Source organism: Oncorhynchus masou, chromosome 5 (assembly GCF_036934945.1).
Source record: "Oncorhynchus masou masou isolate Uvic2021 chromosome 5, UVic_Omas_1.1, whole genome shotgun sequence".
In the NCBI taxonomy this organism is placed as follows: domain Eukaryota; kingdom Metazoa; phylum Chordata; class Actinopteri; order Salmoniformes; family Salmonidae; genus Oncorhynchus; species Oncorhynchus masou.
In genome coordinates this window covers 8674408-8700788 of record NC_088216.1, presented here as the reverse complement: position 1 = coordinate 8700788, position 26381 = coordinate 8674408, and the positions used below count along the sequence as shown (strand labels likewise).

Here is a 26381-nt window from a genome sequence, read left to right as displayed (position 1 = left end):
AAACGGGGTGAAGGGAGCATGACCTTTCAAAGTGTACATTTTCAATATCTTGTTTATAGTGCCACCATCTGGCCAATCGGTGTCATATTGTATATGCCAGATCTCTCTGGCCAAGACGCATCATATACCCAAGTTTAGTTTAATCAGGTTTGGAGGGATGCGTAGACAATGAGTCTCCATTGGTCCGCTAGTTTTGGAGTGACGGTTCGTCTGGCGTTGCTACTCTGATTGGATGAGTCAATCGTTGATTACTTTGGTTTCTGCAACACCGCTCATTTAGACGTCACAACAATCGACTTCAATGATGTCAGTTTCAGACTGAAGTATGTTGCTAACGACAGAACAGTGGAATAATTCAGTATAAGCCGACAGGCCACTCTATCGCTAATCTTTCCTAAGAGAAAGTTACATATTTTTGTTTGTTTGGTGCGGCGATAGAGCGCTGCATGAACTAGGGCTTACATGCTCATATAGATGCTCTTTAAAATCAAATCCAATTGTATTGGCCACATACACATATTTAGCAGATATTATTGCGGGTGTAGCGATATGCTGGTGTTCCTAGATCCAACAGCGCAGTAGTATCTAACGATTCACAACAATACACACACATCTAAAAGTAAAATAATGGAATTTAGAAATATATAAATATTAGGATGAGCAATGTGGCATTGACTAAAATACAGTAGAATACAGTATATGCATATGAAGTGAGTAAAACAGTATGTAAACATTATTAAAGTGACCAGTGATTCCATGTCTATGTACATAGGCCGGCAGCCTCTAAGGTGCAGGGTTGAGTAACCGGGTGGTAACCAGCTCAGTGATAAATAAAAAACAGTATGATGGCCTTGAGATAGAAGCTGTTTTTCAGTCTCTCGGTCCCAGCTTTGTTGATGTCTCGTCATTGTTGGTAATCAGACCTACTACTGTTGTGTCTTATAGTATTTAAATTCCCTCTTGACAAAATCCGCACTAATTCATGAACACACTTCTATGAAACAAATGTTCCCCCCCAAAATAAAATAAATACAACTGCGTTACCCACTCCAGTCAGCAGATGGCAGATGTTCAGATTTCAGGCGATCCTTCTAGTGTGACGTCTAATGTAGTGGACGGGACACTTCATCAACAGTAACAACCGTTCGTCGGCCACCTCCGTAGCCAACATTATCGAAAACAGTCACTGTGTTTTAAACATACTTCTGTCGTGTCTACATGTTGGCCCATTTAATGTAACGTTAATATTTACGTTGTTTTTCAGGTAGCTGGCTTGCTAAGTTAGTTTTGCACGAGGCTAATCGCTAATGCTAAGTAGCTAGCTAGTTAACATCCCCGACCATGAGTTCACTAAGCTACTCCACTCCTGCTGAAGAAGAAGAGGTCTGCTGGACGGAGAAAGAAGAAGAGGCTGTCACAGTTAAACAAGAAGTAGAGGATGAGGCTGTTACTGTGAAAGAAGAAGCGAATGAAGCTTTCAGAGTGAAAGAAGACGAGGAAGTTACAGTGAAAGAAGAGGAAGAATTTTTTGGAGTGAAGATGGAGGGGGAGATGACTGTCACATTGAAAGAGGAAGAAGAGGAGGGGCAGATGACTGCAACGTTGAAAGAGGAAGAAGAGGAGGGGGAGATGACTGTCACGTTGAAAGAGGCAGAAGAGGAGGGGCAGATTACTGCAACGTTGAAAGAGGAAGAAGAGGAGGGGCAGATTACTGTCACGTTGAAAGAGGAAGAAGAGGAGGGGCAGATTACTGTCACGTTGAAAGAGGAAGAAGAGGAGGGGCAGATTACTGTCACGTTGAAAGAGGAAGAAGAGGAGGGGCAGATTACTGTCACGTTGAAAGAGGAAGAAGAGGAGGGGCAGATTACTGTCACGTTGAAAGAGGAAGAAGAGGATGGGCAGATTACTGTCACGTTGAAAGAGGAAGAAGAGGAGGGGCAGATGACTGTCACGATGGAAGAGGAGGAAGAGGAGACGGGAGATCTGAGTAACACCAGTAAGTAGTGTCTTAAAAACGGACCATCATTTCAGTAATGATAATAAGTTAATTCTAATGTATCGTCAGTGGGTGTGCTGTGCTGGTAACTTTCATTATTTACTAGGACCATCTATTGTATAGGTGAAAGCAGTAGGGGTTAAGCAGGGGTTGTCAATAAACATGGGTGTATAAACCCCATTTAATTAACATAAAGCCACAATCTGGAGTTTGTGTTATAGCAAAGAGCAACCCCTCCACTTAAAGAAGGATATCCCCCTATTTTGACATGAGCACCTGTTAGAACACCTACCTGTAGTGTTGTTAGATATCCTACCTGTTATAACACCTGTAGTGTTGTTAGATATCCTACCTGTTATAACACCTACCTATAGTGTTGTTAGATATCCTACCTGTTATAACACCTGTAGTGTTGTTAGATATCCTACCTGTTATAACACCTGTAGTGTTGTTAGATATCCTACCTGTTATAACACCTACCTATAGTGTTGTTAGATATCCTACCTGTAAGAACACCTACCTATAGTGTTGTTAGATATCCTACCTGTTAGAACATCTACCTATAGTGTTGTTAGATATCCTACCTGTAAGAACACCTACCTATAGTGTTGTTAGATATCCTACCTGTAAGAACACCTACCTATAGTGTTGTTAGGTATCCTACCTGTTATAACACCTACCTATAGTGTTGTTAGATATCCTACCTGTTAGAACACCTACCTATAGTGTTGTTAGATATCCAACCTGTTATAACACCTACCTATAGTGGGGCTTGGGGGTTGAAGCTGTTTAGAAGCCTCTTGGACCTAGACTTGGCGCTATGTATTTATTTAACCTTTATTTAACCAGGTAGGCAAGTTGAGAACAAGTTCTCATTTACAATTGCGACCTGGCCAGGATAAAGCAAAGCAGTTCAACACATACAACGACACAGAGTTACACATGGAGTAAAACAAACATACAGTCAATAATACAGTATAAACAAGTCTATATACACGATGTGAGCAAATGAGGTGAGATAAGGGAGGTAAAGGCAAAAAAGGCCATGGTGGCAAAGTAAATACAATATAGCAAGTAAAACACTGGAATGGTAGATTTGCAGTGGAAGAATGTGCAAAGTAGAAATAAAAATAATGGGGTGCAAAGGAGCAAAATAAATAAATAAATGAAATAAATACAGTAGGGAAAGAGGTAGTTGTTGGGGCTAAAATATAGGTGGGCTATGTACAGGTGCAGTAATCTGTGAGCTGCTCTGACAGTTGGTGCTTAAAGCTAGTGAGGGAGATAAGTGTTTCCAGTTTCATAGATTTTTGTAGTTCGTTCCAGTTATTGGCAGCAGAGAACTGGAAGGAGAGGCGGCCAAAGAAAGAATTGGTTTTGGTGGTGACTAGAGAGATATACCTGCTGGAGCGTGTGCTACAGGTGGGAGATGCTATGGTGACCAGCAAGCTGAGATAAGGGGGGACTTTACCTAGCAGGGTCTTGCAGATGACATGGAGCCAGTGGGTTTGGCGACGAGTATGAAGCGAGGGCCAGCCAACGAGAGCGTACAGGTCGCAATGGTGGGTAGTATATGGGGCTTTGGTGACAAAACAGATTGCACTGTGATAGACTGCATCCAATTTGTTGAGTAGGGTATTGGAGGCTATTTTGTAAATGACATCGCCAAAGTCGAGGATTGTAGGATGGTCAGTTTTACAAGGGTATGTTTGGCAGCATGAGTGAAGGATGCTTTGTTGTGAAATAGGAAGCCAATTCTAGATTTAACTTTGGATTGGAGATATTTGATATGGGTCTGGAAGGAGAGTTTACAGTCTAACCAGACACCTAAGTATTTGTAGTTGTCCACGTATTCTAAGTCAGAGCCGTCCAGAGTAGTGATGTTGGACAGTCGGGTAGGTGCAGGTAGCGATCGGTTGAAGAGCATGCATTTAGTTTTACTTGTATTTAAGAGCAATTGGAGGCCACGGAAGGAGAGTTGTATGGCATTGAAGCTTGCCTGGAGGGTTGTTAACACAGTGTCCAAAGAAGGGCCAGAAGTATACAGAATGGTGTCGTCTGCGTAGAGGTGGATCAGAGACTCACCAGCAGCAAGAGCGACCTCATTGATGTATACAGAGAAGAGTCGGTCCAAGAATTGAACCCTGTGGCACCCCCATAGAGACTGCCAGAGGTCCGGACAGCAGACCCTCCGATTTGACACACTGAACTTTATCAGAGAAGTAGTTGGTGAACCAGGCGAGGCAATCATTTGAGAAACCAAGGCTGTCGAGTCTGCCGATGAGGATGTGGTGATTGACAGAGTCGAAAGCCTTAGCCAGATCAATGAACACGGCTGCACAGTAATGTTTCTTATCGATGGCGGTTAAGATATCGTTTAGGACCATGAGCGTGGCTGATGTGCACCCATGACCAGCTCTGAAACCAGATTGCATAGCAGAGAAGGTTTGGTGAGATTCGAAATGGTCGGTAATCTGTTTGTGGACTTGGCTTTTGAAGACCTTAGAAAGGCATGGTAGGATAGATATAGGTCTGTAGCAGTTTGGGTCAATAGTGTCCCCCCCTTTGAAGAGGGGGATGACCGCAGCTGCTTTCCAATCTTTGGGAATCTCAGACGACACGAAAGAGAGGTTGAACAGGCTAGTAATAGGGGTGGCAACAATTTCGGCAGATAATTTTAGAAAGAAAGGGTCCAGATTGTCTAGCCCGGCTGATTTGTAGGGGTCCAGATTTTGCAGCTCTTTCAGAACATCAGCTGAACGGATTTGGGAGAAGGAGAAATGGGGAAGGCTTGGGCGAGTTGCTGTGGGGGGTGCAGTGCTGTTGACCGGGGTAGGAGTAGTCAGGTGGAAATGTCCCAGAACTTTTTTGAGTTAGTGTTGCAGGAAGCAAATTTCTGCTTGAAAAATCTAGCCTTGGCTTTTCTAACTGCCTGTGTATAATGGTTTCTAGCTTCCCTGAACAGCTGCATATCACGGGGGCTGTTCGATATTAATGCAGAACGCCATAGGATGTTTTTGTGTTGGTTAAGGGCAGTTAAGTCTGTGGAGAACCAAGGGCTATATCTGTTCCTGGTTCTACATTTCTTGAATGGGGCATGTTTATTTAAGATGGTTTGGAAGGCATTTAAAAAAAATATCCAGGCATCCTCTACTGACGGGATGAGATCAATATCCTTCCAGGATACCCCGGCCAGGTCGATTAGAAAGGTCTGCTCGCTGAAGTGTTTCAGGGAGCGTTTTACAGTGATGAGTGGAGGTCGTTTGACCGCTGACCCATTACGGATGCAGGCAGTGATCGCTGAGATCTTGGTTGAAGACTGCAGCTCAGGAGTGATTGATGGAACTCTTCAGCTGGCTAGCTCCGGAATAATTGATGTTTGCTTCGGAATCGACGAAAGCTTTAACTAGCTTCTGATTAGCTTCTGGCTGGCTCCTGGCTAGTTTCTGGCTAGCTTCTTGGAGTTTCTGTCTAACTTCTTGGAGGATTACAGATTTGAGGTAAATAATACTTTTTTATAAATATAAGTTGGTGAGGCGGGTTGCAGGAGAGTGTTTTGAAGATGAGTTTATGGGAAAAAAAAAAAAAATGTATGAAAAATGTTGTAAATATATATATATACGGGACAAGATGAGGACAAGAGACGTCTGAACTGCTATGCCATCTTGGATAGTGGATGACCATAAAAGTGTGCGACTTGGCACAGCAAAATAATTTGGTTACTGACCTGCCCTACATCATAGAAGGCACTTCAAGTCGAACTAGGACATTTTGACATTTCTGACTCACTAACTCGTCATGGAAAGTTTCCCACTTGTGAAGTATTAGAATCAACCAGTAGGAAGCTCTACGCTAATAACTTACATTCATTTTAACTCTGAGGTTCCAAGTTTCCGATGGCATGAGATCCTATGATTAGGATGGCTGGAGTCTTTGATGTTTTTTAGGGCCTTCCTCTGACACCACCTAGTATAGAGGTCCTGGATGGCAGGAAGCTTGGTCCCAGTGATGTACTGGGCCGTTCACACTACCCTCTGTAGTTCCTTGCGGTCGGAGGTCAAGCAGTTGCCATACCAGACAGTGATGCAACCAGTCAGGCAGGATGCTCTCGATGGTGCTGCTGTAGGACCTTTTGAGGATCTGAGGACCTATGCCAAATATTTTCAGTCTCCTGAGGGGGAATAGGTTTTACCGTGCCCTCTTCACAGGTGTCTTGGTGTGCTTGGACCATGTTAGTTTGTTGGTGATGTGGAAAACCAAGGAACTTGAAGCTCTCAACCTGCTCCACTGCAGCCCCATCGATGAGAATGGGGGTGTGCTCGGTCCTCTTTTTCCTGTAGTCCATAATCATCTCCTTTGTCTTGATCACGTTGAGGGAGAGGTTGTTGTCCTGGCACCACATGGACAGGTCTCTGACCTCCTCCCTATGGCGGCTCAAACTGAATTATTCCACTGTTCTATCGTTCGCAACATACTTCAGTCTGAGGGTGTGATTTTAACTGACTGGTCCGGAAGGGCCCATACAGATCTGAACGTGGCTTCTGCAGTGGAGAGAGAAGGGCCCATACAGATCTGAACGTGGCTTCTGCAGTAGAGAGAGAAGGGCCCATACAAATCCGAACGTGGCTTCTGCAGTAGAGCGAGAAGGGCCCATACAGATCCGAACGTGACTTCTGCAGTAGAGAGAGAAGGGCCCATACAGATCCGAACGTGACTTCTGCAGTAGAGAGAGAAGGGCCCATACAGATCCGAACGTGACTTCTGCAGTAGAGAGAGAAATGCCCATACAGACCCGAACGTGACTTCTGCAGTAGAGAGAGAAGGGCCCATACAGATCCGAACGTGACTTCTGCAGTAGAGAGAGAAGGGCCCATACAGATCCGAACGTGGCTTCTGCAGTAGAGAGAGAAGGGCCCATACAGATCCGAACGTGACTTCTGCAGTAGAGAGAGACATTTTATTTATTTTTAAAATAATTTCTGCTGCTCTTTGCTTTTCACGAAAGTGGAGCGTTGCACATGACGCTTGTTGTTGTCCAATCACAAGTCATCAAAGCAGCGCTAGGCTACAGATCCTCTCTGTGTGGCAAAAGTTAGGAGACACAGGACCTTGCGTTTTCCTCCCGTGGCACGGCCTTCTGCACAACATGTTAACCAATCAGGACAGGAACTCAGTTTGGAAAACAGAAGCCCGATGGGGAGGATCAATGTTCAGTTCATCTCTTTCTTCTACTGAAGCACTTCAGTAGTGGCTGGTCAAGTCACTTAGGATTGTAGGCAAACAGCAAAATGGATTCATTAATAGAAGATGGAATTAAAATGACGGAATAAAAGGTCAAGGAGAAGTATAGTCTGCAACGACCAAGAGCCAACAGGTAGACTGCTACCTAATAGTCTGAATGGAGTTGTTGTTGTTTGTAACTGTAGGATCGGAACGCGTATGCACTCCCGGCCTGAATTAGAGTAGCTAGCTAACCTTAGCTATGTAGCTTAACGAGTTTCTCCCGGGTTTTTAGTCCAAGACAGGTACTATCTTATTTGATAAGTAACCTAGTAATGGTAGCTATTAGTCTACTGTAGCCCGGGCTTTCATAGTACGGCCCCTCTCAGCTTCAGATAATAAAGTAGTTTAAAAAAATACAACTTTCCTGCTGCTTTTTGTTAGTTCGGATCCGGGTGGTAGAACCCCAGGTCCCTTTCTAATCCGGGTGGTAGAACCCCAGGTCCCCTTCTGATCCGGGTGGTAGAACCCCAGGTCCCTTTAGGATCCGGGTGGTAGAACCCCAGGTCCCTTTAGGATCCGGGTGGTAGAACCCCAGGTCCCCTTCTGATCCGGGTGGTAGAACCCCAGGTCCCTTTAGGATCCGGGTGGTAGAACCCCAGGTCCCTTTAGGATCCGGGTGGTAGAACCCCAGGTCCCTTTAGGATCCGGGTGGTAGAACCCCAGGTCCCCTTTAGGATCCGGGTGGTAGAACCCCAGGTCCCTTTAGGATCTGGGTGGTAGAACCCCAGGTCCCTTTAGGATCTGGGTAGTAGAACCCCAGGTCCTTTTAGGATCCGGGTGGTAGAACCCCAGGTCCCTTTAGGATCCGGGTGGTAGAAACCCAGGTCCCTTTAGGATCCGGGTGGTAGAACCCCAGGTCTCTTTAGGATCTGGGTGGTAGAACCCCAGGTCTCTTTAGGATCCGGGTGGTAGAACCCCAGGTCCCTTTCTGATCCGGGTGGTAGAACCCCAGGTCCCTTTAGGATCCGGGTGGTAGAACCCCAGGTCCCTTTAGGATCTGGGTGGTAGAACCCCAGGTCCCTTTCTGATCCGGGTGGTAGAACCCCAGGTCCCTTTAGGATCCGGGTGGTAGAACCCCAGGTCCCTTTCTGATCCGGGTGATAGAACCCCAGGTCCCTTTAGGATCCGGGTGGTAAAACCCCAGGTCCCTTTCTGATCCGGGTGGTAGAACCCCAGGTCCCTTTAGGATCTGGGTGGTAGAACCCCAGGTCCTTTTAGGATCCGGGTGGTAGAACCCCAGGTCCCTTTTGGATCCCGGTGGTAGAACCCCAGGTCTCTTTCGGAACAGGTCTTTTTGGACCCGTGAAGACCTCTACCTCCAACCAGGATATCTGGAAAACTTGGGATTTTTGTGAAAAGATACCTGGGTTTTGCAACCCTAATAGAAATAAAGTTGTATCATGTTTCAGGTTTCATTCAGGTCTTTGTTTAACAAAATAATATGTCTTTGGCAGGAAAGAGACCAGATTCTCACTCCAGTAGGAAGAGATTCTCCGATAGCGGGAAGAGTCCTTCAGGGAAACCAGAACCAGAGACTCCCAAACCAGCAAGAGGACACCACTGTTCCCAGTGTGGAAAGAGTTTTATGAAGTTACGGAACCTTAAAGAGCATGAGAGGACACACACGGGAGAAAAGCCTTTCCAATGTTCCCAGTGTGGAAAGAGTTTTACCGTGTTAGTTAACATGAAAAGGCATGAGAGAATACACACTGGAGAAAAGCCATTCCATTGTTCCCAATGTGGAAAGAGTTTTACCTTGCTAGTTAACATGAAAAGGCATGAGAGAATACACACAGGAGAAAAGCCTTACCAATGTTCTCAGTGTGGCAAGAGTTTTACCCAGTTAGGGAGCCTGAAAATACATAACAGAATACACTCTGGAAAGAAGTCTTACCACTGCTCCCAATGTGGGAAGAGTTTTAACCTGTTAAAGCACCTGAAATCACATGAAAGAACACATTCAGGAGAGAAGCCTTTCCACTGTTCTCAATGTGGAAAGACATTTTCTCAGTCAGAGGACCTGAAATCACATGAGAGAATAGAGAGGCTGTGTTCTGACTTGTGTTTTTGACTGGGAATTTGTGTTTTTGTTAATGCAACTTGAAGTCATATTGTTGATATGAAACCTTACTAACATACACCTTAGCCAAATATATTTAAACTCAGTTTTTCACAATTCCTGACATTAAATCCTTGTAAAAATGCCCTGTCTTAGGTCAGTTAGGATCACCACTTTATATTAAGAATGTGAAATGTCAGAATAATAGTAGAGAGAATGATTTATTTCAGCTTTTATTTCTTTCATCACATTCCCAGTGGGTCAGAAGTTCACATACACTCAATTAGTATTTGGTAGCATTGCCTTTAAATTGTTTAACTTGGGTCAAACATTTCGGGTAGCCTTCCACAAGCTTCTCACAATATGTTGGGTGAATTTTGGCCAATTCCTCCTGACAGAGATGGTGTAAATGGGTCAGGTTTGTAGGCCTCCTTGCTCGCACACTCTTTTTCAGTTCTGCCCTTACATTTTCTATAGGATTGAGGTCAGGGCTTTGTGATGGCCACTCCAATACCTTGACTTTGTTGTCCAGTTAAGTAATTTTGCCACAACTTTGGAAGTGTGCTTGGGACCATTGTCCATTTGGAAGACCCGTTTGCAACCAAGCTTTAACTTCCTGACTGATGTCATGAGATGTTGTTTCAATATATCCATATAATTTTCCTTCCTCCTGAGGCCATTTATTTAATGAAGTGCAACAGTCCCTCCTGTAGCAAAGTACCCACACAACATGATGCTGTCACCCCCGTGCTTCACAGTTGGGATGGTGTTCTTCGGCTTGCAAGCCTCCCCCTTTTTCCTCCAAAAATAATGATGGTCATTATGGCCAAACAGTTCTATTTTTGTTTCATCAGACCAGACGACATTTCTCCAAAAAGTATGATCTTTGTCCCCATGTGCAGTTGCAAACCGTAGTCTGGCTTTTTTATGGCAGTTTTGGAGCAGTGGCTTCTTCCTTGCTGAGCGGCCTTTCAGGTTATGTCAATATAGAACTCATTTTACTGTGGATATAGATACTTTTGTACCTGTTTCCTCCAGCATCTTCACAAGGTCCTTTGCTGCTGTTCTGGGATTGATTTGCACTTTTCGCACCATAGTACGTTCATCTCTAGGAGACAGAACGCGTCTCCTTCCTGAGCGGTATAACAGCTGCATGGTCCCATGGTGTTTATACCTGCGTACTGTTGTTTGTACAGATGAACGTGGTACCTTCAGGCGTTTGCAAATTGCTCCCAAGGATGAAACAGACTTGTGGAGGTCTACAATTTTTTTTCTGAGGTCTTGGCTGATTTCTTTTGATTTTCTCATGATGTCAAGCAAAGAGGCACTGAGTTTGAAGGTAGGCCTTGAAATACATCCACAGGTACACCTCCAATTGACAAAAATGATGTAAATTAGTCTAGCAGAAGCTTCTAAAGCCATGACATAATTTTCTGGAATTTTCCAAGCTGTTAAAAGGCAAAGTCAACTTAGTGTATGTCAACTTCTGACCCACTGAATTGTGATACAGTGAATTATAAGTGAAATAATCTGTCTGTAAACAATTGTTGGAAATATTACTTATGTCATGCACAAAGTAGATGTCCTAACTGACTTGCCAAAACTATAGTTTGTTAACAATAAATGTGTGGAGTGGTTGAAAAACTTACGACCTCAACTGTATCTAGGATTCCATGCTGGTCCATACTCACAGTCAATAACACATCTCTAGAGATCCATGCTGGTCCATAGTCACAGTCAATAACACATCTCTAGGGTTCCATGCTGGTTCCATAGTCACAGTCAATAACACATCTCTAGGGTTCCATGCTGGTCCATAGTCACAGTCAATAACACATCTCTAGGTATCCATACTCAGAGTCAATAACACATCTCTAGGGTTCCATGCTGGTCCATAGTCACAGTCAATAACATATCTCTAGGGTTCCATGCTGGTCCATAGTCACAGTCAATAACACATCTCTAGGGTTCCATGCTGGTCCATAGTCACAGTCAATAACACATCTCTAGGGTTCCATGCTGGTCCATAGTCACAGTCAATAACACATCTCTAGGGTTCCATGCTGGTCCATAGTCACAGTCAATAACACATCTCTAGGGTTCCATGCTGGTCCATAGTCACAGTCAATAACACATCTCTAGGGTTCCATGCTGGTCCATAGTCACAGTCAATAACACATCTCTAGGGTTCCATGCTGGTCCATAGTCACAGTCAATAACACATCTCTAGGGTTCCATGCTGGTCCATAGTCACAGTCAATAACACATCTCTAGGGTTCCATGCTGGTCCATACTCGCAGTCAATAACACATCTCTAGGGTTCCATGCTGGTTCCATAGTCACAGTCAATAACACATCTCTAGGGTTCCATGCTGGTTCCATAGTCACAGTCAATAACACATCTCTAGGGTTCCATGCTGGTCCATAGTCACAGTCAATAACACATCTCTAGGGTTCCATGCTGGTCCATACTCGCAGTCAATAACACATCTCTAGGGTTCCATGCTGGTCCATAGTCACAGTCAATAACACATCTCTAGGGTTCCATGCTGGTCCATAGTCACAGTCAATAACACATCTCTAGGGTTCCATGCTGGTCCATAGTCACAGTCAATAACACATCTCTAGGGTTCCATGCTGGTCCATAGTCACAGTCAATAACACATCTCTAGGGTTCCATGCTGGTCCATAGTCACAGTCAATAACACATCTCTAGGGTTCCATGCTGGTCCATACTCGCAGTCAATAACACATCTCTAGGGTTCCATGCTGGTTCCATAGTCACAGTCAATAACACATCTCTAGGGTTCCATGCTGGTCCATAGTCACAGTCAATAACACATCTCTAGGGTTCCATGCTGGTCCATACTCGCAGTCAATAACACATCTCTAGGGTTCCATGCTGGTCCATAGTCACAGTCAATAACACATCTCTAGGGTTCCATGCTGGTCCATACTCACTGTCAATAACACATCTCTAGGGTTCCATGCTGGTTCCATAGTCACAGTCAATAACACATCTCTAGGGTTCCATGCTGGTCCATAGTCACAGTCAATAACACATCTCTAGGTATCCATACTCAGAGTCAATAACACATCTCTAGGGTTCCATGCTGGTCCATAGTCACAGTCAATAACATATCTCTAGGGTTCCATGCTGGTCCATAGTCACAGTCAATAACACATCTCTAGGGTTCCATGCTGGTCCATAGTCACAGTCAATAACACATCTCTAGGGTTCCATGCTGGTCCATAGTCACAGTCAATAACACATCTCTAGGGTTCCATGCTGGTCCATAGTCACAGTCAATAACACATCTCTAGGGTTCCATGCTGGTCCATAGTCACAGTCAATAACACATCTCTAGGGTTCCATGCTGGTCCATAGTCACAGTCAATAACACATCTCTAGGGTTCCATGCTGGTCCATACTCGCAGTCAATAACACATCTCTAGGGTTCCATGCTGGTTCCATAGTCACAGTCAATAACACATCTCTAGGGTTCCATGCTGGTCCATAGTCACAGTCAATAACACATCTCTAGGGTTCCATGCTGGTCCATACTCGCAGTCAATAACACATCTCTAGGGTTCCATGCTGGTCCATAGTCACAGTCAATAACACATCTCTAGGGTTCCATGCTGGTCCATAGTCACAGTCAATAACACATCTCTAGGGTTCCATGCTGGTCCATAGTCACAGTCAATAACACATCTCTAGGGTTCCATGCTGGTCCATAGTCACAGTCAATAACACATCTCTAGGGTTCCATGCTGGTCCATAGTCACAGTCAATAACACATCTCTAGGGTTCCATGCTGGTCCATACTCGCAGTCAATAACACATCTCTAGGGTTCCATGCTGGTTCCATAGTCACAGTCAATAACACATCTCTAGGGTTCCATGCTGGTCCATAGTCACAGTCAATAACACATCTCTAGGGTTCCATGCTGGTTCATACTCGCAGTCAATAACACATCTCTAGGGTTCCATGCTGGTCCATAGTCACAGTCAATAACACATCTCTAGGGTTCCATGCTGGTCCATACTCACTGTCAATAACACATCTCTAGGTGTCCATGCTGGTTTGGTTAATAGAGGACTGCTGACTGCAGATGGGAGCAACCCCTTTCAGGTTGACTGAGGTGTGGCAACCAGTAAGGAGCAGGGATGGGAGGAGTTTGTACAATCTAGTCTGAAATCAGATTTTAAAATGTGTATTTTATTGTGATCCATGGATTATAATTGATTGAAGTGTGAACCCTTAGACATGAATTATATGATTTGGGTCAAATTCTAATGGTCGATTATTAGATTTTATAGCGTTGCTTTATTCTAACTTTGAAACCTCTTGAATTTTGTTGTTTTGTTTCATTGAGTTCATTTGTGTAACTAGGCAACAAGCTAAAGGCCAAGATACGGTTGGAGAGGTAAGGTAAAAGTAGCCGAAAGTTGACCTGTCGGAGGAGGCACCGACTGCACTTAGATGTACAAGGAGGGACAATGACAATGATATCACATGTTAATGTCTCCTGGCTCAGAGTTGAGGCGCGATTGACTGCATCACTGTTGGTCTTTTGCGTGAGGTGTTGATGTGTTGAATGTACTGACTGTCTGTTTCAACCAGTTAGCACACAGTTTGAACATTCATGGGTACAACACAAGACATGCAACCAGTGGTCTCTTCACAGTCCCAGGTCCAGAACAGAGGCTAAGAAAAGCACAGTATTAAATACAACTCTGTCACCCAGGTAACTCAAGATAGACAGTATTAAATACAACTCTCTGTCACCCAGGTAACTCAAGATAGACAGTATTAAATACAACTCTCTGTCACCCAGGTAACTCAAGATAGACCGTATTAAATAGAACTCTGTCACCCAGGTAACTCAAGATAGACCGTATTAAATAGAACTCTCTGTCACCCAGGTAACTCAAGATAGACCGTATTAAATAGAACCATGACTAAATAGAACTCTGTCACCCAGGTAACTCAAGATAGACCGTATTAAATAGAACTCTGTCACCCAGGTAACTCAAGATAGACCGTATTAAATAGAACTCTGTCACCCAGGTAACTCAAGATAGACCGTATTAAATAGAACTCTGTCACCCAGGTAACTCAAGATAGACCATATTAAATAGAACTCTCTGTCACCCAGGTAACTCAAGATAGACAGTATTAAATAGAACTCTCTGTCACCCAGGTAACTCAAGATAGACCATATTAAATAGAACTCTCTGTCACCCAGGTAACTCAAGATAGACAGTATTAAATAGAACTCTCTGTCACCCAGGTAACTCAAGATAGACAGTATTAAATGAAACTCTTTCACCCAGGTAACTGAAGATAGACCGTATTAAATAGAACTCTGTCACCCAGGTAACTCAAGATAGACAGTATTAAATAGAACCATGACTAAATAGAACTCTCTGTCACCCAGGTAACTCAAGATAGACCGTATTAAATAGAACTCTGTCACCCAGGTAACTCAAGATAGACAGTATTAAATACAACTCTGTCACCCAGGTAACTCAAGATAGACAGTATTAAATAGAACTCTCTGTCACCCAGGTAACTCAAGATAGACCATATTAAATAGAACTCTCTGTCACCCAGGTAACTCAAGATAGACCATATTAAATAGAACTCTCTGTCACCCAGGTAACTCAAGATAGACCATATTAAATAGAACTCTCTGTCACCCAGGTAACTCAAGATAGTCAGTATTAAATAGAACTCTCTGTCACCCAGGTAACTCAAGATAGACCGTATTAAATAGAACTCTGTCACCCAGGTAACTCAAGATAGACAGTATTAAATGAAACTCTGTCACCCAGGTAACTCAAGATAGACAGTATTAAATAGAACCATGACTAAATAGAACTCTCTGTCACCCAGGTAACTCAAGATAGACCGTATTAAATAGAACTCTGTCACCCAGGTAACTCAAGATAGACAGTATTAAATGAAACTCTGTCACCCAGGTAACTCAAGATAGACAGTATTAAATAGAACTCTCTGTCACCCAGGTAACTCAAGATAGACAGTATTAAATGAAACTCTGTCACCCAGGTAACTCAAGATAGACAGTATTAAATAGAACTCTCTGTCACCCAGGTAACTCAAGATAGACAGTATTAAATGAAACTCTGTCACCCAGGTAACTCAAGATAGACAGTATTAAATAGAACTCTCTGTCACCCAGGTAACTCAAGATAGACAGTATTAAATGAAACTCTTTCACCCAGGTAACTCAAGATAGTCAGTATTAAATAGAACTCTCTGTCACCCAGGTAACTCAAGATAGACCGTATTAAATAGAACTCTGTCACCCAGGTAACTCAAGATAGACCATATTAAATAGAACTCTCTGTCACCCAGGTAACTCAAGATAGACCATATTAAATAGAACTCTCTGTCACCCAGGTAACTCAAGATAGACCGTATTAAATAGAACTCTGTCACCCAGGTAACTCAAGATAGACAGTATTAAATGAAACTCTGTCACCCAGGTAACTCAAGATAGACAGTATTAAATAGAACTCTCTGTCACCCAGGTAACTCAAGATAGACCGTATTAAATAGAACTCTGTCACCCAGGTAACTCAAGATAGACCATATTAAATAGAACTCTCTGTCACCCAGGTAACTCAAGATAGACCGTATTAAATAGAACTCTGTCACCCAGGTAACTCAAGATAGACCATATTAAATAGAACTCTCTGTCACCCAGGTAACTCAAGATAGACAGTATTAAATGAAACTCTGTCACCCAGGTAACTCAAGATAGACAGTATTAAATAGAACTCTCTGTCACCCAGGTAACTCAAGATAGTCAGTATTAAATAGAACTCTGTCACCCAGGTAACTCAAGATAGACAGTATTAAATAGAACCATGACTAAATAGAACTCTCTGTCACCCAGGTAACTCAAGATAGAAAGTATTAAATAGAACTCTCTGTCACCCAGGTAACTCAAGATAGACAGTATTGAATAGAACCATGACTAAATAGAACTCTCTGTCACCCAGGTAACTCAAGATAGAAAGTATTGAATAGAACTTCCGTCACCCATGTAACTCAAGATAACAATAAAAAGATATTAAAACCAGACAAAAGAACACCTTACGGCAGGACGGGGAGTGAAGAGAGAAATTGTTTTAATAATCGGGGCGGCAGGGTAGCCTAAGTGGTGAGAGCGTTGGACTAGTAACCGAAAGGTTGCAAGTTCGAATACCCGAGCTGACAAGGTACAAATCTGTCGTTCTGCCCCTGAACAGGCAGTTAACCCACTGTTCCTAGGCCGTCATTGAAAATAAGAATTTGTTCTTAACTGACTTGCCTAGTAAAATAAAGGTAAAATAAAATAAATGAATAAATAATAGACGTTGTATTATATGGAAGCACAAGCATGTCGATCCACTCGCATTAACATCTGCTAACCATGTGTATGTGACAAATAACATTTGATTTGAATTTGATTTGTAGTGATTATGTGGTGGTTGTGATACCACTGTGGTATATGTCTGTCTGGGCCTGGGTATGTGATACCACTGTGGTATATATGTCTGTCTGGGTATGTGATACCACTGTGGTATATGTTTGTCTGGGTATGTAATACCACTGTGGTATATGTTTGTCTGGGTATGTGATACCACTGTGGTATATGTCTGTCTGGGCCTGGGTATGTGATACCACTGTGGTATATGTCTGTCTGGGCCTGGGTATGTGATACCACTGTGGTATATGTTTGTCTGGGCCTGGGTATGCTATATATGTTTGTCTGGGCCTGAGTGTGTGATACCACTGTGGTATATGTCTGTCTGGGTATGTGATACCACTGTGGTATATGTCTGTCTGGGTATGTGATACCACTGTGGTGTATGTTTGTCTGGGTATGTGATACCACTGTGGTATATGTTTGTCTGGGTATGTGATACCACTGTGGTATATGTTTGTCTGGGCCTGAGTATGTGATACCACTGTGGTATATGTCTGTCTGGGCCTGGGTATGTGATACCACTGTGGTATATGTCTGTCTGGGTATGTGATACCACTGTGGTATATGTTTGTCTGGGTATGTGATACCACTGTGGTATATGTTTGTCTGGGCCTGAGTATGTGATACCACTGTGGTATATGTCTGTCTGGGCCTGAGTATGTGATACCACTGTGGTATATGTCTGTCTGGGTATGTGATACCACTGTGGTATATGTTTGTCTGGGTATGTGATACCACTGTGGTATATGTTTGTCTGGGTATGTGATACCACTGTGGTATATGTTTGTCTGGGCCTGAGTATGTGATACCACTGTGGTATATGTTTGTCTGGGCCTGAGTATGTGATACCACTGTGGTATATGTCTGTCTGGGTATGTGATACCACTGTGGTATATGTTTGTCTGGGTATGTGATACCACTGTGGTATATGTTTGTCTGGGCCTGGGTATGTGATACCACTGTGGTATATGTTTGTCTGGGTATGTGATACCACTGTGGTATATGTTTGTCTGGGCCTGAGTATGTGATACCACTGTGGTATATGTTTGTCTGGGCCTGAGTATGTGATACCACTGTGGTATATGTCTGTCTGGGTATGTGATACCACTGTGGTATATGTTTGTCTGGGTATGTGATACCACTGTGGTATATGTTTGTCTGGGCCTGAGTATGTGATACCACTGTGGTATATGTCTGTCTGGGCCTGGGTATGTGATACCACTGTGGTATATGTCTGTCTGGGCCTGAGTATGTGATACCACTGTGGTATATGTCTGTCTGGGCCTGGGTATGTGATACCACTGTGGTATATGTTTGTCTGGGCCTGGGTATGCTATATATGTTTGTCTGGGCCTGGGTATGTGATACCACTGTGGTATATGTTTGTCTGGGCCTGAGTATGTGATACCACTGTGGTATATGTCTGTCTGGGTATGTGATACCACTGTGGTATATGTTTGTCTGGGTATGTGATACCACTGTGGTATATGTTTGTCTGGGCCTGGGTATGTGATACCACTGTGGTATATGTTTGTCTGGGTATGTGATACCACTGTGGTATATGTTTGTCTGGGCCTGAGTATGTGATACCACTGTGGTATATGTCTGTCTGGGTATGTGATACCACTGTGGTATATGTTTGTCTGGGCCTGGGTATGTGATACCACTGTGGTATATGTTTGTCTGGGTATGTGATACCACTGTGGTATATGTTTGTCTGGGCCTGAGTATGTGATACCACTGTGGTATATGTCTGTCTGGGTATGTGATACCACTGTGGTATATGTCTGTCTGGGTATGTGATACCACTGTGGTGTATGTTTGTCTGGGTATGTGATACCACTGTGGTATATGTTTGTCTGGGCCTGAGTATGTGATACCACTGTGGTATATGTTTGTCTGGGCCTGAGTATGTGATACCACTGTGGTATATGTCTGTCTGGGTATGTGATACCACTGTGGTATATGTCTGTCTGGGTATGTGATACCACTGTGGTATATGTCTGTCTGGGTATGTGATACCACTGTGGTATATGTTTGTCTGGGTATGTGATACCACTGTGGTGTATGTTTGTCTGGGTATGTGATACCACTGTGGTATATGTTTGTCTGGGTATGTGATACCACTGTGGTATATGTTTGTCTGGGCCTGGGTATGTGATACCACTGTGGTATATGTTTGTCTGGGTATGTGATACCACTGTGGTATATGTTTGTCTGGGTATGTGATACCACTGTGGTGTATGTTTGTCTGGGTATGTGATACCACTGTGGTATATGTTTGTCTGGGTATGTGATACCACTGTGGTATATGTTTGTCTGGGCCTGAGTATGTGATACCACTGTGGTATATGTCTGTCTGGGCCTGGGTATGTGATACCACTGTGGTATATGTCTGTCTGGGCCTGGGTATGTGATACCACTGTGGTATATGTTTGTCTGGGCCTGGGTATGCTATATATGTTTGTCTGGGCCTGGGTATGTGATACCACTGTGGTATATGTTTGTCTGGGCCTGAGTATGTGATACCACTGTGGTATATGTCTGTCTGGGTATGTGATACCACTGTGGTATATGTTTGTCTGGGTATGTGATACCACTGTGGTATATGTTTGTCTGGGTATGTGATACCACTGTGGTATATGTTTGTCTGGGCCTGAGTATGTGATACCACTGTGGTATATGTTTGTCTGGGCCTGAGTATGTGATACCACTGTGGTATATGTCTGTCTGGGTATGTGATACCACTGTGGTATATGTTTGTCTGGGCCTGAGTATGTGATACCACTGTGGTATATGTCTGTCTGGGTATGTGATACCACTGTGGTATATGTCTGTCTGGGTATGTAATACCACTGTGGTATATGTTTGTCTGGGTATGTGATACCACTGTGGTATATGTCTGTCTGGGTATGTGATACCACTGTGGTATATGTTTGTCTGGGTATGTGATACCACTGTGGTATATGTCTGTCTGGGTATGTGATACCACTGTGGTATATGTCTGTCTGGGTATGTGATACCACTGTGGTATATGTATGTCTGGGTATGTGATACCACTGTGGTATATGTCTGTCTGGGTATGTGATACCACTGTGGTATATGTCTGTCTGGGTATGTGATACCACTGTGGTATATGTCTGTCTGGGTATGTGATACCACTGTGGTATATGTTTGTCTGGGCCTGGGTATGTGATACCACTGTGGTATATGTCTGTCTGGGTATGTGATACCACTGTGGTATATGTCTGTCTGGGTATGTGATACCACTGTGGTATATGTTTGTCTGGGCCTGAGTATGTGATACCACTGTGGTATATGTTTGTCTGGGCCTGGGTATGTGATACCACTGTGGTATATGTTTGTCTGGGCCTGAGTATGTGATACCACTGTGATATATGTCTGTCTGGGCCTAAGTATGTGATACCACTGTGGTATATGTCTGTCTGGGCCTAAGTATGTGATACCACTGTGGTATATGTTTGTCTGGGCCTGGGTATCTTGAGACGAATGCACTCAGCTGTGTGGGTCTCTGGATGTTAATGTAGTACTGGCTTTTGTTTGTTGTGTTTTGATTCCTTTTTTCGGACCCCTGGAAGAGCAGCCGCTGCCTCCCGACCAGCTCGTTCAGGGGAACCTTATGAAATAAATTAAACGGTAAAAGATTCTGACTGTATCGTCACTGCAGTCTAAGTTACTGGGTGAACAGTCTGACCCGGTGTACAGAACAGGATTAGACTGTATCATCAGGTCACATGACTGATTATGTAAATGCCGGATCTCTACGGCCAGACGCGTCATTCACCCAAGTGTCGTCAAAATGGTGCCCGTTCTGTCTGAGATCTCGTATGCGACTAAAGATACAAACCTACCCTCATAATAAAGTACGAACAGACCGAGACCCGTCCACAGTAACAGAATGCCAAGAGTAAAGCAAATCTGTCATCAAGGCAAAGGGTGGCTTTCTGAAGAATCTCAAATATAAAAGATATTCTGGATTTGTTTTAAGACTTCTATTTTCTTTGGTTACTACATGATTCCATGTGTGTGATGTCATAGTTTTGATGTCTTCACTGTTATTCTACGATGTAGAAAATAGTGAAAATAAACAAAAGCCCTTGAATGAGTAGGTGTGTCCAAACTTTTGACTGGTATTGTATATTAATATACAATACCATTTCTCCTGACAGTGGAAGAACTGCTTTGGCAGCTTCATGAAACAGAGGCGTACTTCACTGCACCACACCAAGACAGCAGCAGAGGGGTACTTCACTGCACCACACCAAGAGAGCAGCAGAGGGATACTTCACTGCACCACACCAAGACAGCAGCAGAGGGGTACTTCACTGCACCACACCAAGAGAGCAGCAGAGGGGTACTTCACTGCACCACACCAAGAGAGCAGCAGAGGGATACTTCACTGCACCACACCAAGACAGCAGCAGAGGGGTACTTCACTGCACCACACCAAGAGAGCAGCAGAGGGGTACTTCACTGCACCACACCAAGAGAGGGGTACTTCACTGCACCACAGTGGACCTCCACGATGACTCTGGATCTGAGTACCTCCACGATGACTCTGGATCTGAGGACCTCCACGATGACTCTGGATCTGAGGACCTCCACGATGACTCTGGATCTGAGGACCTCCACGATGACTCTGGATCTGAGGACCTCCACGATGACTCTGGACCTGAGGACCTCCACGATGACTCTGGACCTGAGGACCTCCACGATGACTCTGGATCTGAGGACCTCCACGATGACTCTGGATCTGAGGACCTCCACGATGACTCTGGATCTACCTCCACGATGACTCTGGATCTGAGGACCTCCACGATGACTCTGGATCTGAGGACCTCCACGATGACTCTGGATCTGAGGACCTCCACGATGACTCTGGATCTGAGGACCTCCACGATGACTCTGGATCTGAGGACCTCCACGATGACTCTGGATCTGAGGACCTGATGACTCTGGAGGACCTCCACGATGACTCTGGATCTGAGGACCTCCACGATGACTCTGGATCTGAGGAGATGACTGGATCTGAGGACCTCCACGATGACTCTGGATCTGAGGACCTCCACGATGACTCTGGATCTGAGGACCTCCACGATGACTCTGGATCTGAGGACCTCCACGATGACTCTGGATCTGAGGACCTCCACGATGACTCTGGATCTGAGGACCTCCACGATGACTCTGGATCTGACTCTGGACCTCCACGATGACTCTGGATCTGAGGACCTCCACGATGACTCTGGATCTGAGGACCTCCACGATGACTCTGGATCTGAGGACCTCCACGATGACTCTGATCTGAGGACCTCCACGATGACTCTGGATCTGAGGACCTCCACGATGACTCTGGATCTGAGGACCTCCACGATGACTCTGGATCTGAGGACCTCCACGATGACTCTGGATCTGAGGACCTCCACGATGACTCTGGATCTGAGATGACTCTGGATCTCCACGATGACTCTGGATCTGAGGACCTCCACGATGACTCTGGATCTGAGGACCTCCACGATGACTCTGGATCTCAGGACCTCCACGATGACTCTGGATCTGAGGACCTCCACGATGACTCTGGATCTGAGGACCTCCACGATGACTCGATGACTCCACGATGACTCTGGATCTGAGGACCTCCACGATGACTCTGGACCTGAGGACCTCCACGATGACTCTGGACCTGAGGACCTCCACGATGACTCTGGATCTGAGGACCTCCACGATGACTCTGGATCTGAGGACCTCCACGATGACTCTGGATCTGAGTACCTCCACGATGACTCTGGATCTGAGGACCTCCACGATGACTCTGGATCTGAGGACCTCCACGATGACTCTGGATCTGAGGACCTCCACGATGACTCTGGATCTGAGGACCTCCACGATGACTCTGGATCTGAGTACCTCCACGATGACTCTGGATCTGAGTACCTCCACGATGACTCTGGATCTGAGGACCTCCACGATGACTCTGGATCTGAGGACCTCCACGATGACTCTGGATCTGAGGACCTCCACGATGACTCTGGATCTGAGTACCTCCACGATGACTGGATCTGAATACATGCGTGGTATTACAATACTTACAAGAGGGGTCATCATTAAGATCAGTGATTTTATTTTTTATTAAATTGGTGTAAACAAATGACACAGTCTGATGATGAATTGGGTTACTGAATCTCTAGTACAGTTTTTTGAAGGCAATCTATGCAACGCTCATTTCTGAAACCAGCTTATCATTACCGTTACGAAACCCTCTTGTCATTACCATTTCAAAACCCTCTTGTCATTACCGTTACGAAACCCTCATGTCATTACCGTTACGAAACCCTCTTATCATTACCGTAATGAAATCCTCTTGTCATTACCGTTACGAAACCCTCATGTCATTACCGTTACGAAACCCTCTTATCATTACCATAATGAAACCCTCTTGTCATTACAAAACCCTCTTGTCATTATCGTAATTAAACCCTCTTGTCATTTCCGTAAAGAAACCCTCTTGTCATTACCGTTTCAAAACCCTCTTGTCATTACCGTTTCAAAAACCCCCTTGTCATTACCATAATGAAACCCTCTTGTCATTACCGTTTCAAAACCCTCTTGTCATTACCGTTTCAAAACCCTCTTGTCATTACCATAATGAAACCCTCTTGTCATTACCGTAATGAAACCCTCTTGTCATTACCGTAATGAAATCCTCTTGTCATTACCGTTACGAAACCCTCTTATCATTACCGTAACGCACCAATATTTAGGATTTATTAGTCAAAATAAAATGGATACTTAAGTAATTTTGGCTTTTATTATTTATACATAAAAATAACATAACAATTATTATGAAATAGATAAATCGAATCTTAGTGATCCAAGAGCAATTTCTTTTTTGTAATTGTCAAGTGCCAGTTTTGTGAAATTCAGCCAGCTATTGAATAAAAAATATTGTTGAGTTGTTTAAAGTTCTTCATGGGAAAATCAAAGGGTGTGTGCAGTGTGTGTGTGTTTCTATTGCATGAACAATCCCAAGTTTGTTTGAGGTTGGTTTTATCGTTGGGTGGGATGGTCAACATTGACACTTACGAAAATATATTATGAAGGTGACATGGATCTAGCTAATGTGATTTATATATTATGAAGGTGACATGGATCTAGCTAATGTGATTTATATATTATGGAGGTGACATGGATCTAGCTAATGTGATTTATATATTATGGAGGTGACATGGATCTAGCTAATGTGATTTATATATTATGAAGGTGACATGGATCTAGCTAATGTGATTTATATATTATGGAGGTGACATGGATCTAGCTAATGTGATTTATATATTATGGAGGTGACATGGATCTAGCTAATGTGATTTATATATTATGGAGGTGACATGGATCTAGCTAATGTGATTTATATATTATGAAGGTGACATGGATCTAGCTAATGTGATTATATATTATGAAGGTGACATGGATCTAGCTAATGTGATTTATATATTATGGAGGTGACATGGATCTAGCTAATGTGATTTATATATTATGAAGGTGACATGGATCTAGCTAATGTGATTTATATATTATGAAGGTGACATGGATCTAGCTAATGTGATTTATATTTTATGGAGGTGACATGGATCTAGCTAATGTGATTAATATATTATGTAGGTGACATGGATCTAGCTAATGTGATTTATATATGATGAAGGTGACATGGATCTAGCTAATGTGATTTATATATGATGAAGGTGACATGGATCTAGCTAATGTGATTTATATATTATGAAGGTGACATGGATCTAGCTAATGTGATTTATATATTATGGAGGTGACATGGATCTAGCTAATGTGATTTATATATTATGGAGGTGACATGGATCTAGCTAATGTGATTAATATATTATGAAGGTGACATGGATCTAGCTAATGTGATTTATATATTATGAAGGTGACATGGATCTAGCTAATGTGATTATATATTATGAAGGTGACATGGATCTAGCTAATGTGATTTATATATTATGGAGGTGACATGGATCTAGCTAATGTGATTAATATATTATGAAGGTGACATGGATCTAGCTAATGTGATTAATATATTATGAAGGTGACATGGATCTAGCTAATGTGATTTATATATTATGGAGGTGACATGGATCTAGCTAATGTGATTTATATATTATGGAGGTGACATGGATCTAGCTAATGTGATTTATATATTATGGAGGTGACATGGATCTAGCTAATGTGATTAATATATTATGAAGGTGACATGGATCTAGCTAATGTGATTTATATATTATGAAGGTGACATGGATCTAGCTAATGTGATTATATATTATGAAGGTGACATGGATCTAGCTAATGTGATTTATATATTATGGAGGTGACATGGATCTAGCTAATGTGATTAATATATTATGAAGGTGACATGGATCTAGCTAATGTGATTAATATATTATGAAGGTGACATGGATCTAGCTAATGTGATTTATATATTATGGAGGTGACATGGATCTAGCTAATGTGATTTATATATTATGGAGGTGACATGGATCTAGCTAATGTGATTTATATATTATGGAGGTGACATGGATCTAGCTAATGTGATTTATATATTATGGAGGTGACATGGATCTAGCTAATGTGATTTATATATTATGAAGGTGACATGGATCTAGCTAATGTGATTATATATTATGAAGGTGACATGGATCTAGCTAATGTGATTTATATATTATGGAGGTGACATGGATCTAGCTAATGTGATTTATATATTATGGAGGTGACATGGATCTAGCTAATGTGATTAATATATTATGTAGGTGACATGGATCTAGCTAATGTGATTAATATATTATGAAGGTGACATGGATCTAGCTAATGTGATTAATATATTATGAAGGTGACATGGATCTAGCTAATGTGATTTATATATTATGGAGGTGACATGGATCTAGCTAATGTGATTAATATATTATGTAGGTGACATGGATCTAGCTAATGTGATTAATATATTATGAAGGTGACATGGATCTAGCTAATGTGATTTATATATTATGGAGGTGACATGGATCTAGCTAATGTGATTAATATATTATGTAGGTGACATGGATCTAGCTAATGTGATTAATATATTATGAAGGTGACATGGATCTAGCTAATGTGATTAATATATTATGAAGGTGACATGGATCTAGCTAATGTGATTTATATATTATGGAGGTGACATGGATCTAGCTAATGTGATTTATATATTATGAAGGTGACATGGATCTAGCTAATGTGATTTATATATTATGAAGGTGACATGGATCTAGCTAATGTGATTTATATATTATGAAGGTGACATGGATCTAGCTAATGTGAGTTATATATTATGAAGGTGACATGGATCTAGCTAATGTGATAATATATTATGAAGGTGACATGGATCTAGCTAATGTGATTATATATTATGAAGGTGACATGGATCTAGCTAATGTGATTTATATATTATGAAGGTGACATGGATCTAGCTAATGTGAT

At 42.9% G+C, this 26381-nt stretch overlaps 2 protein-coding genes across 2 annotated transcripts in view; one reads left to right on the top strand and one right to left on the bottom strand.

The window, feature by feature from the left end:
* Nucleotides 1-26381, bottom strand: part of LOC135532479 (zinc finger protein 436-like) — a 781678-nt gene that overhangs the window by 733895 nt on the left and 21402 nt on the right. The window lies entirely within an intron of this gene.
* LOC135525283 (high mobility group nucleosome-binding domain-containing protein 5-like) lies at nucleotides 1106-21815 on the top strand. Its single transcript, XM_064952996.1, has 3 exons — nucleotides 1106-1996; nucleotides 21035-21330; nucleotides 21435-21815. Exons 1-3 carry the CDS (start codon nucleotides 1342-1344, stop codon nucleotides 21813-21815), a joined length of 1332 nt encoding a protein of 443 aa, XP_064809068.1. The 5' UTR covers nucleotides 1106-1341.

What these genes read in the sequence shown, in the direction of transcription:
- LOC135525283 (XM_064952996.1), top strand. Translation starts at nt 1,342, where the DNA reads ATGAGTTCACTAAGCTACTCCACTCCTGCTGAAGAAGAAGAGGTCTGC. An exon ending in GGGAGATCTGAGTAACACCA is followed by an intron (nt 1,997 to 21,034) that starts GTAAGTAGTGTC and finishes TTCTCCTGACAG; the next exon opens with TGGAAGAACTGCTTTGGCAG. An exon ending in ACCAAGAGAGCAGCAGAGGG is followed by an intron (nt 21,331 to 21,434) that starts GTACTTCACTGC and finishes TCTGGATCTGAG; the next exon opens with GACCTCCACGATGACTCTGG.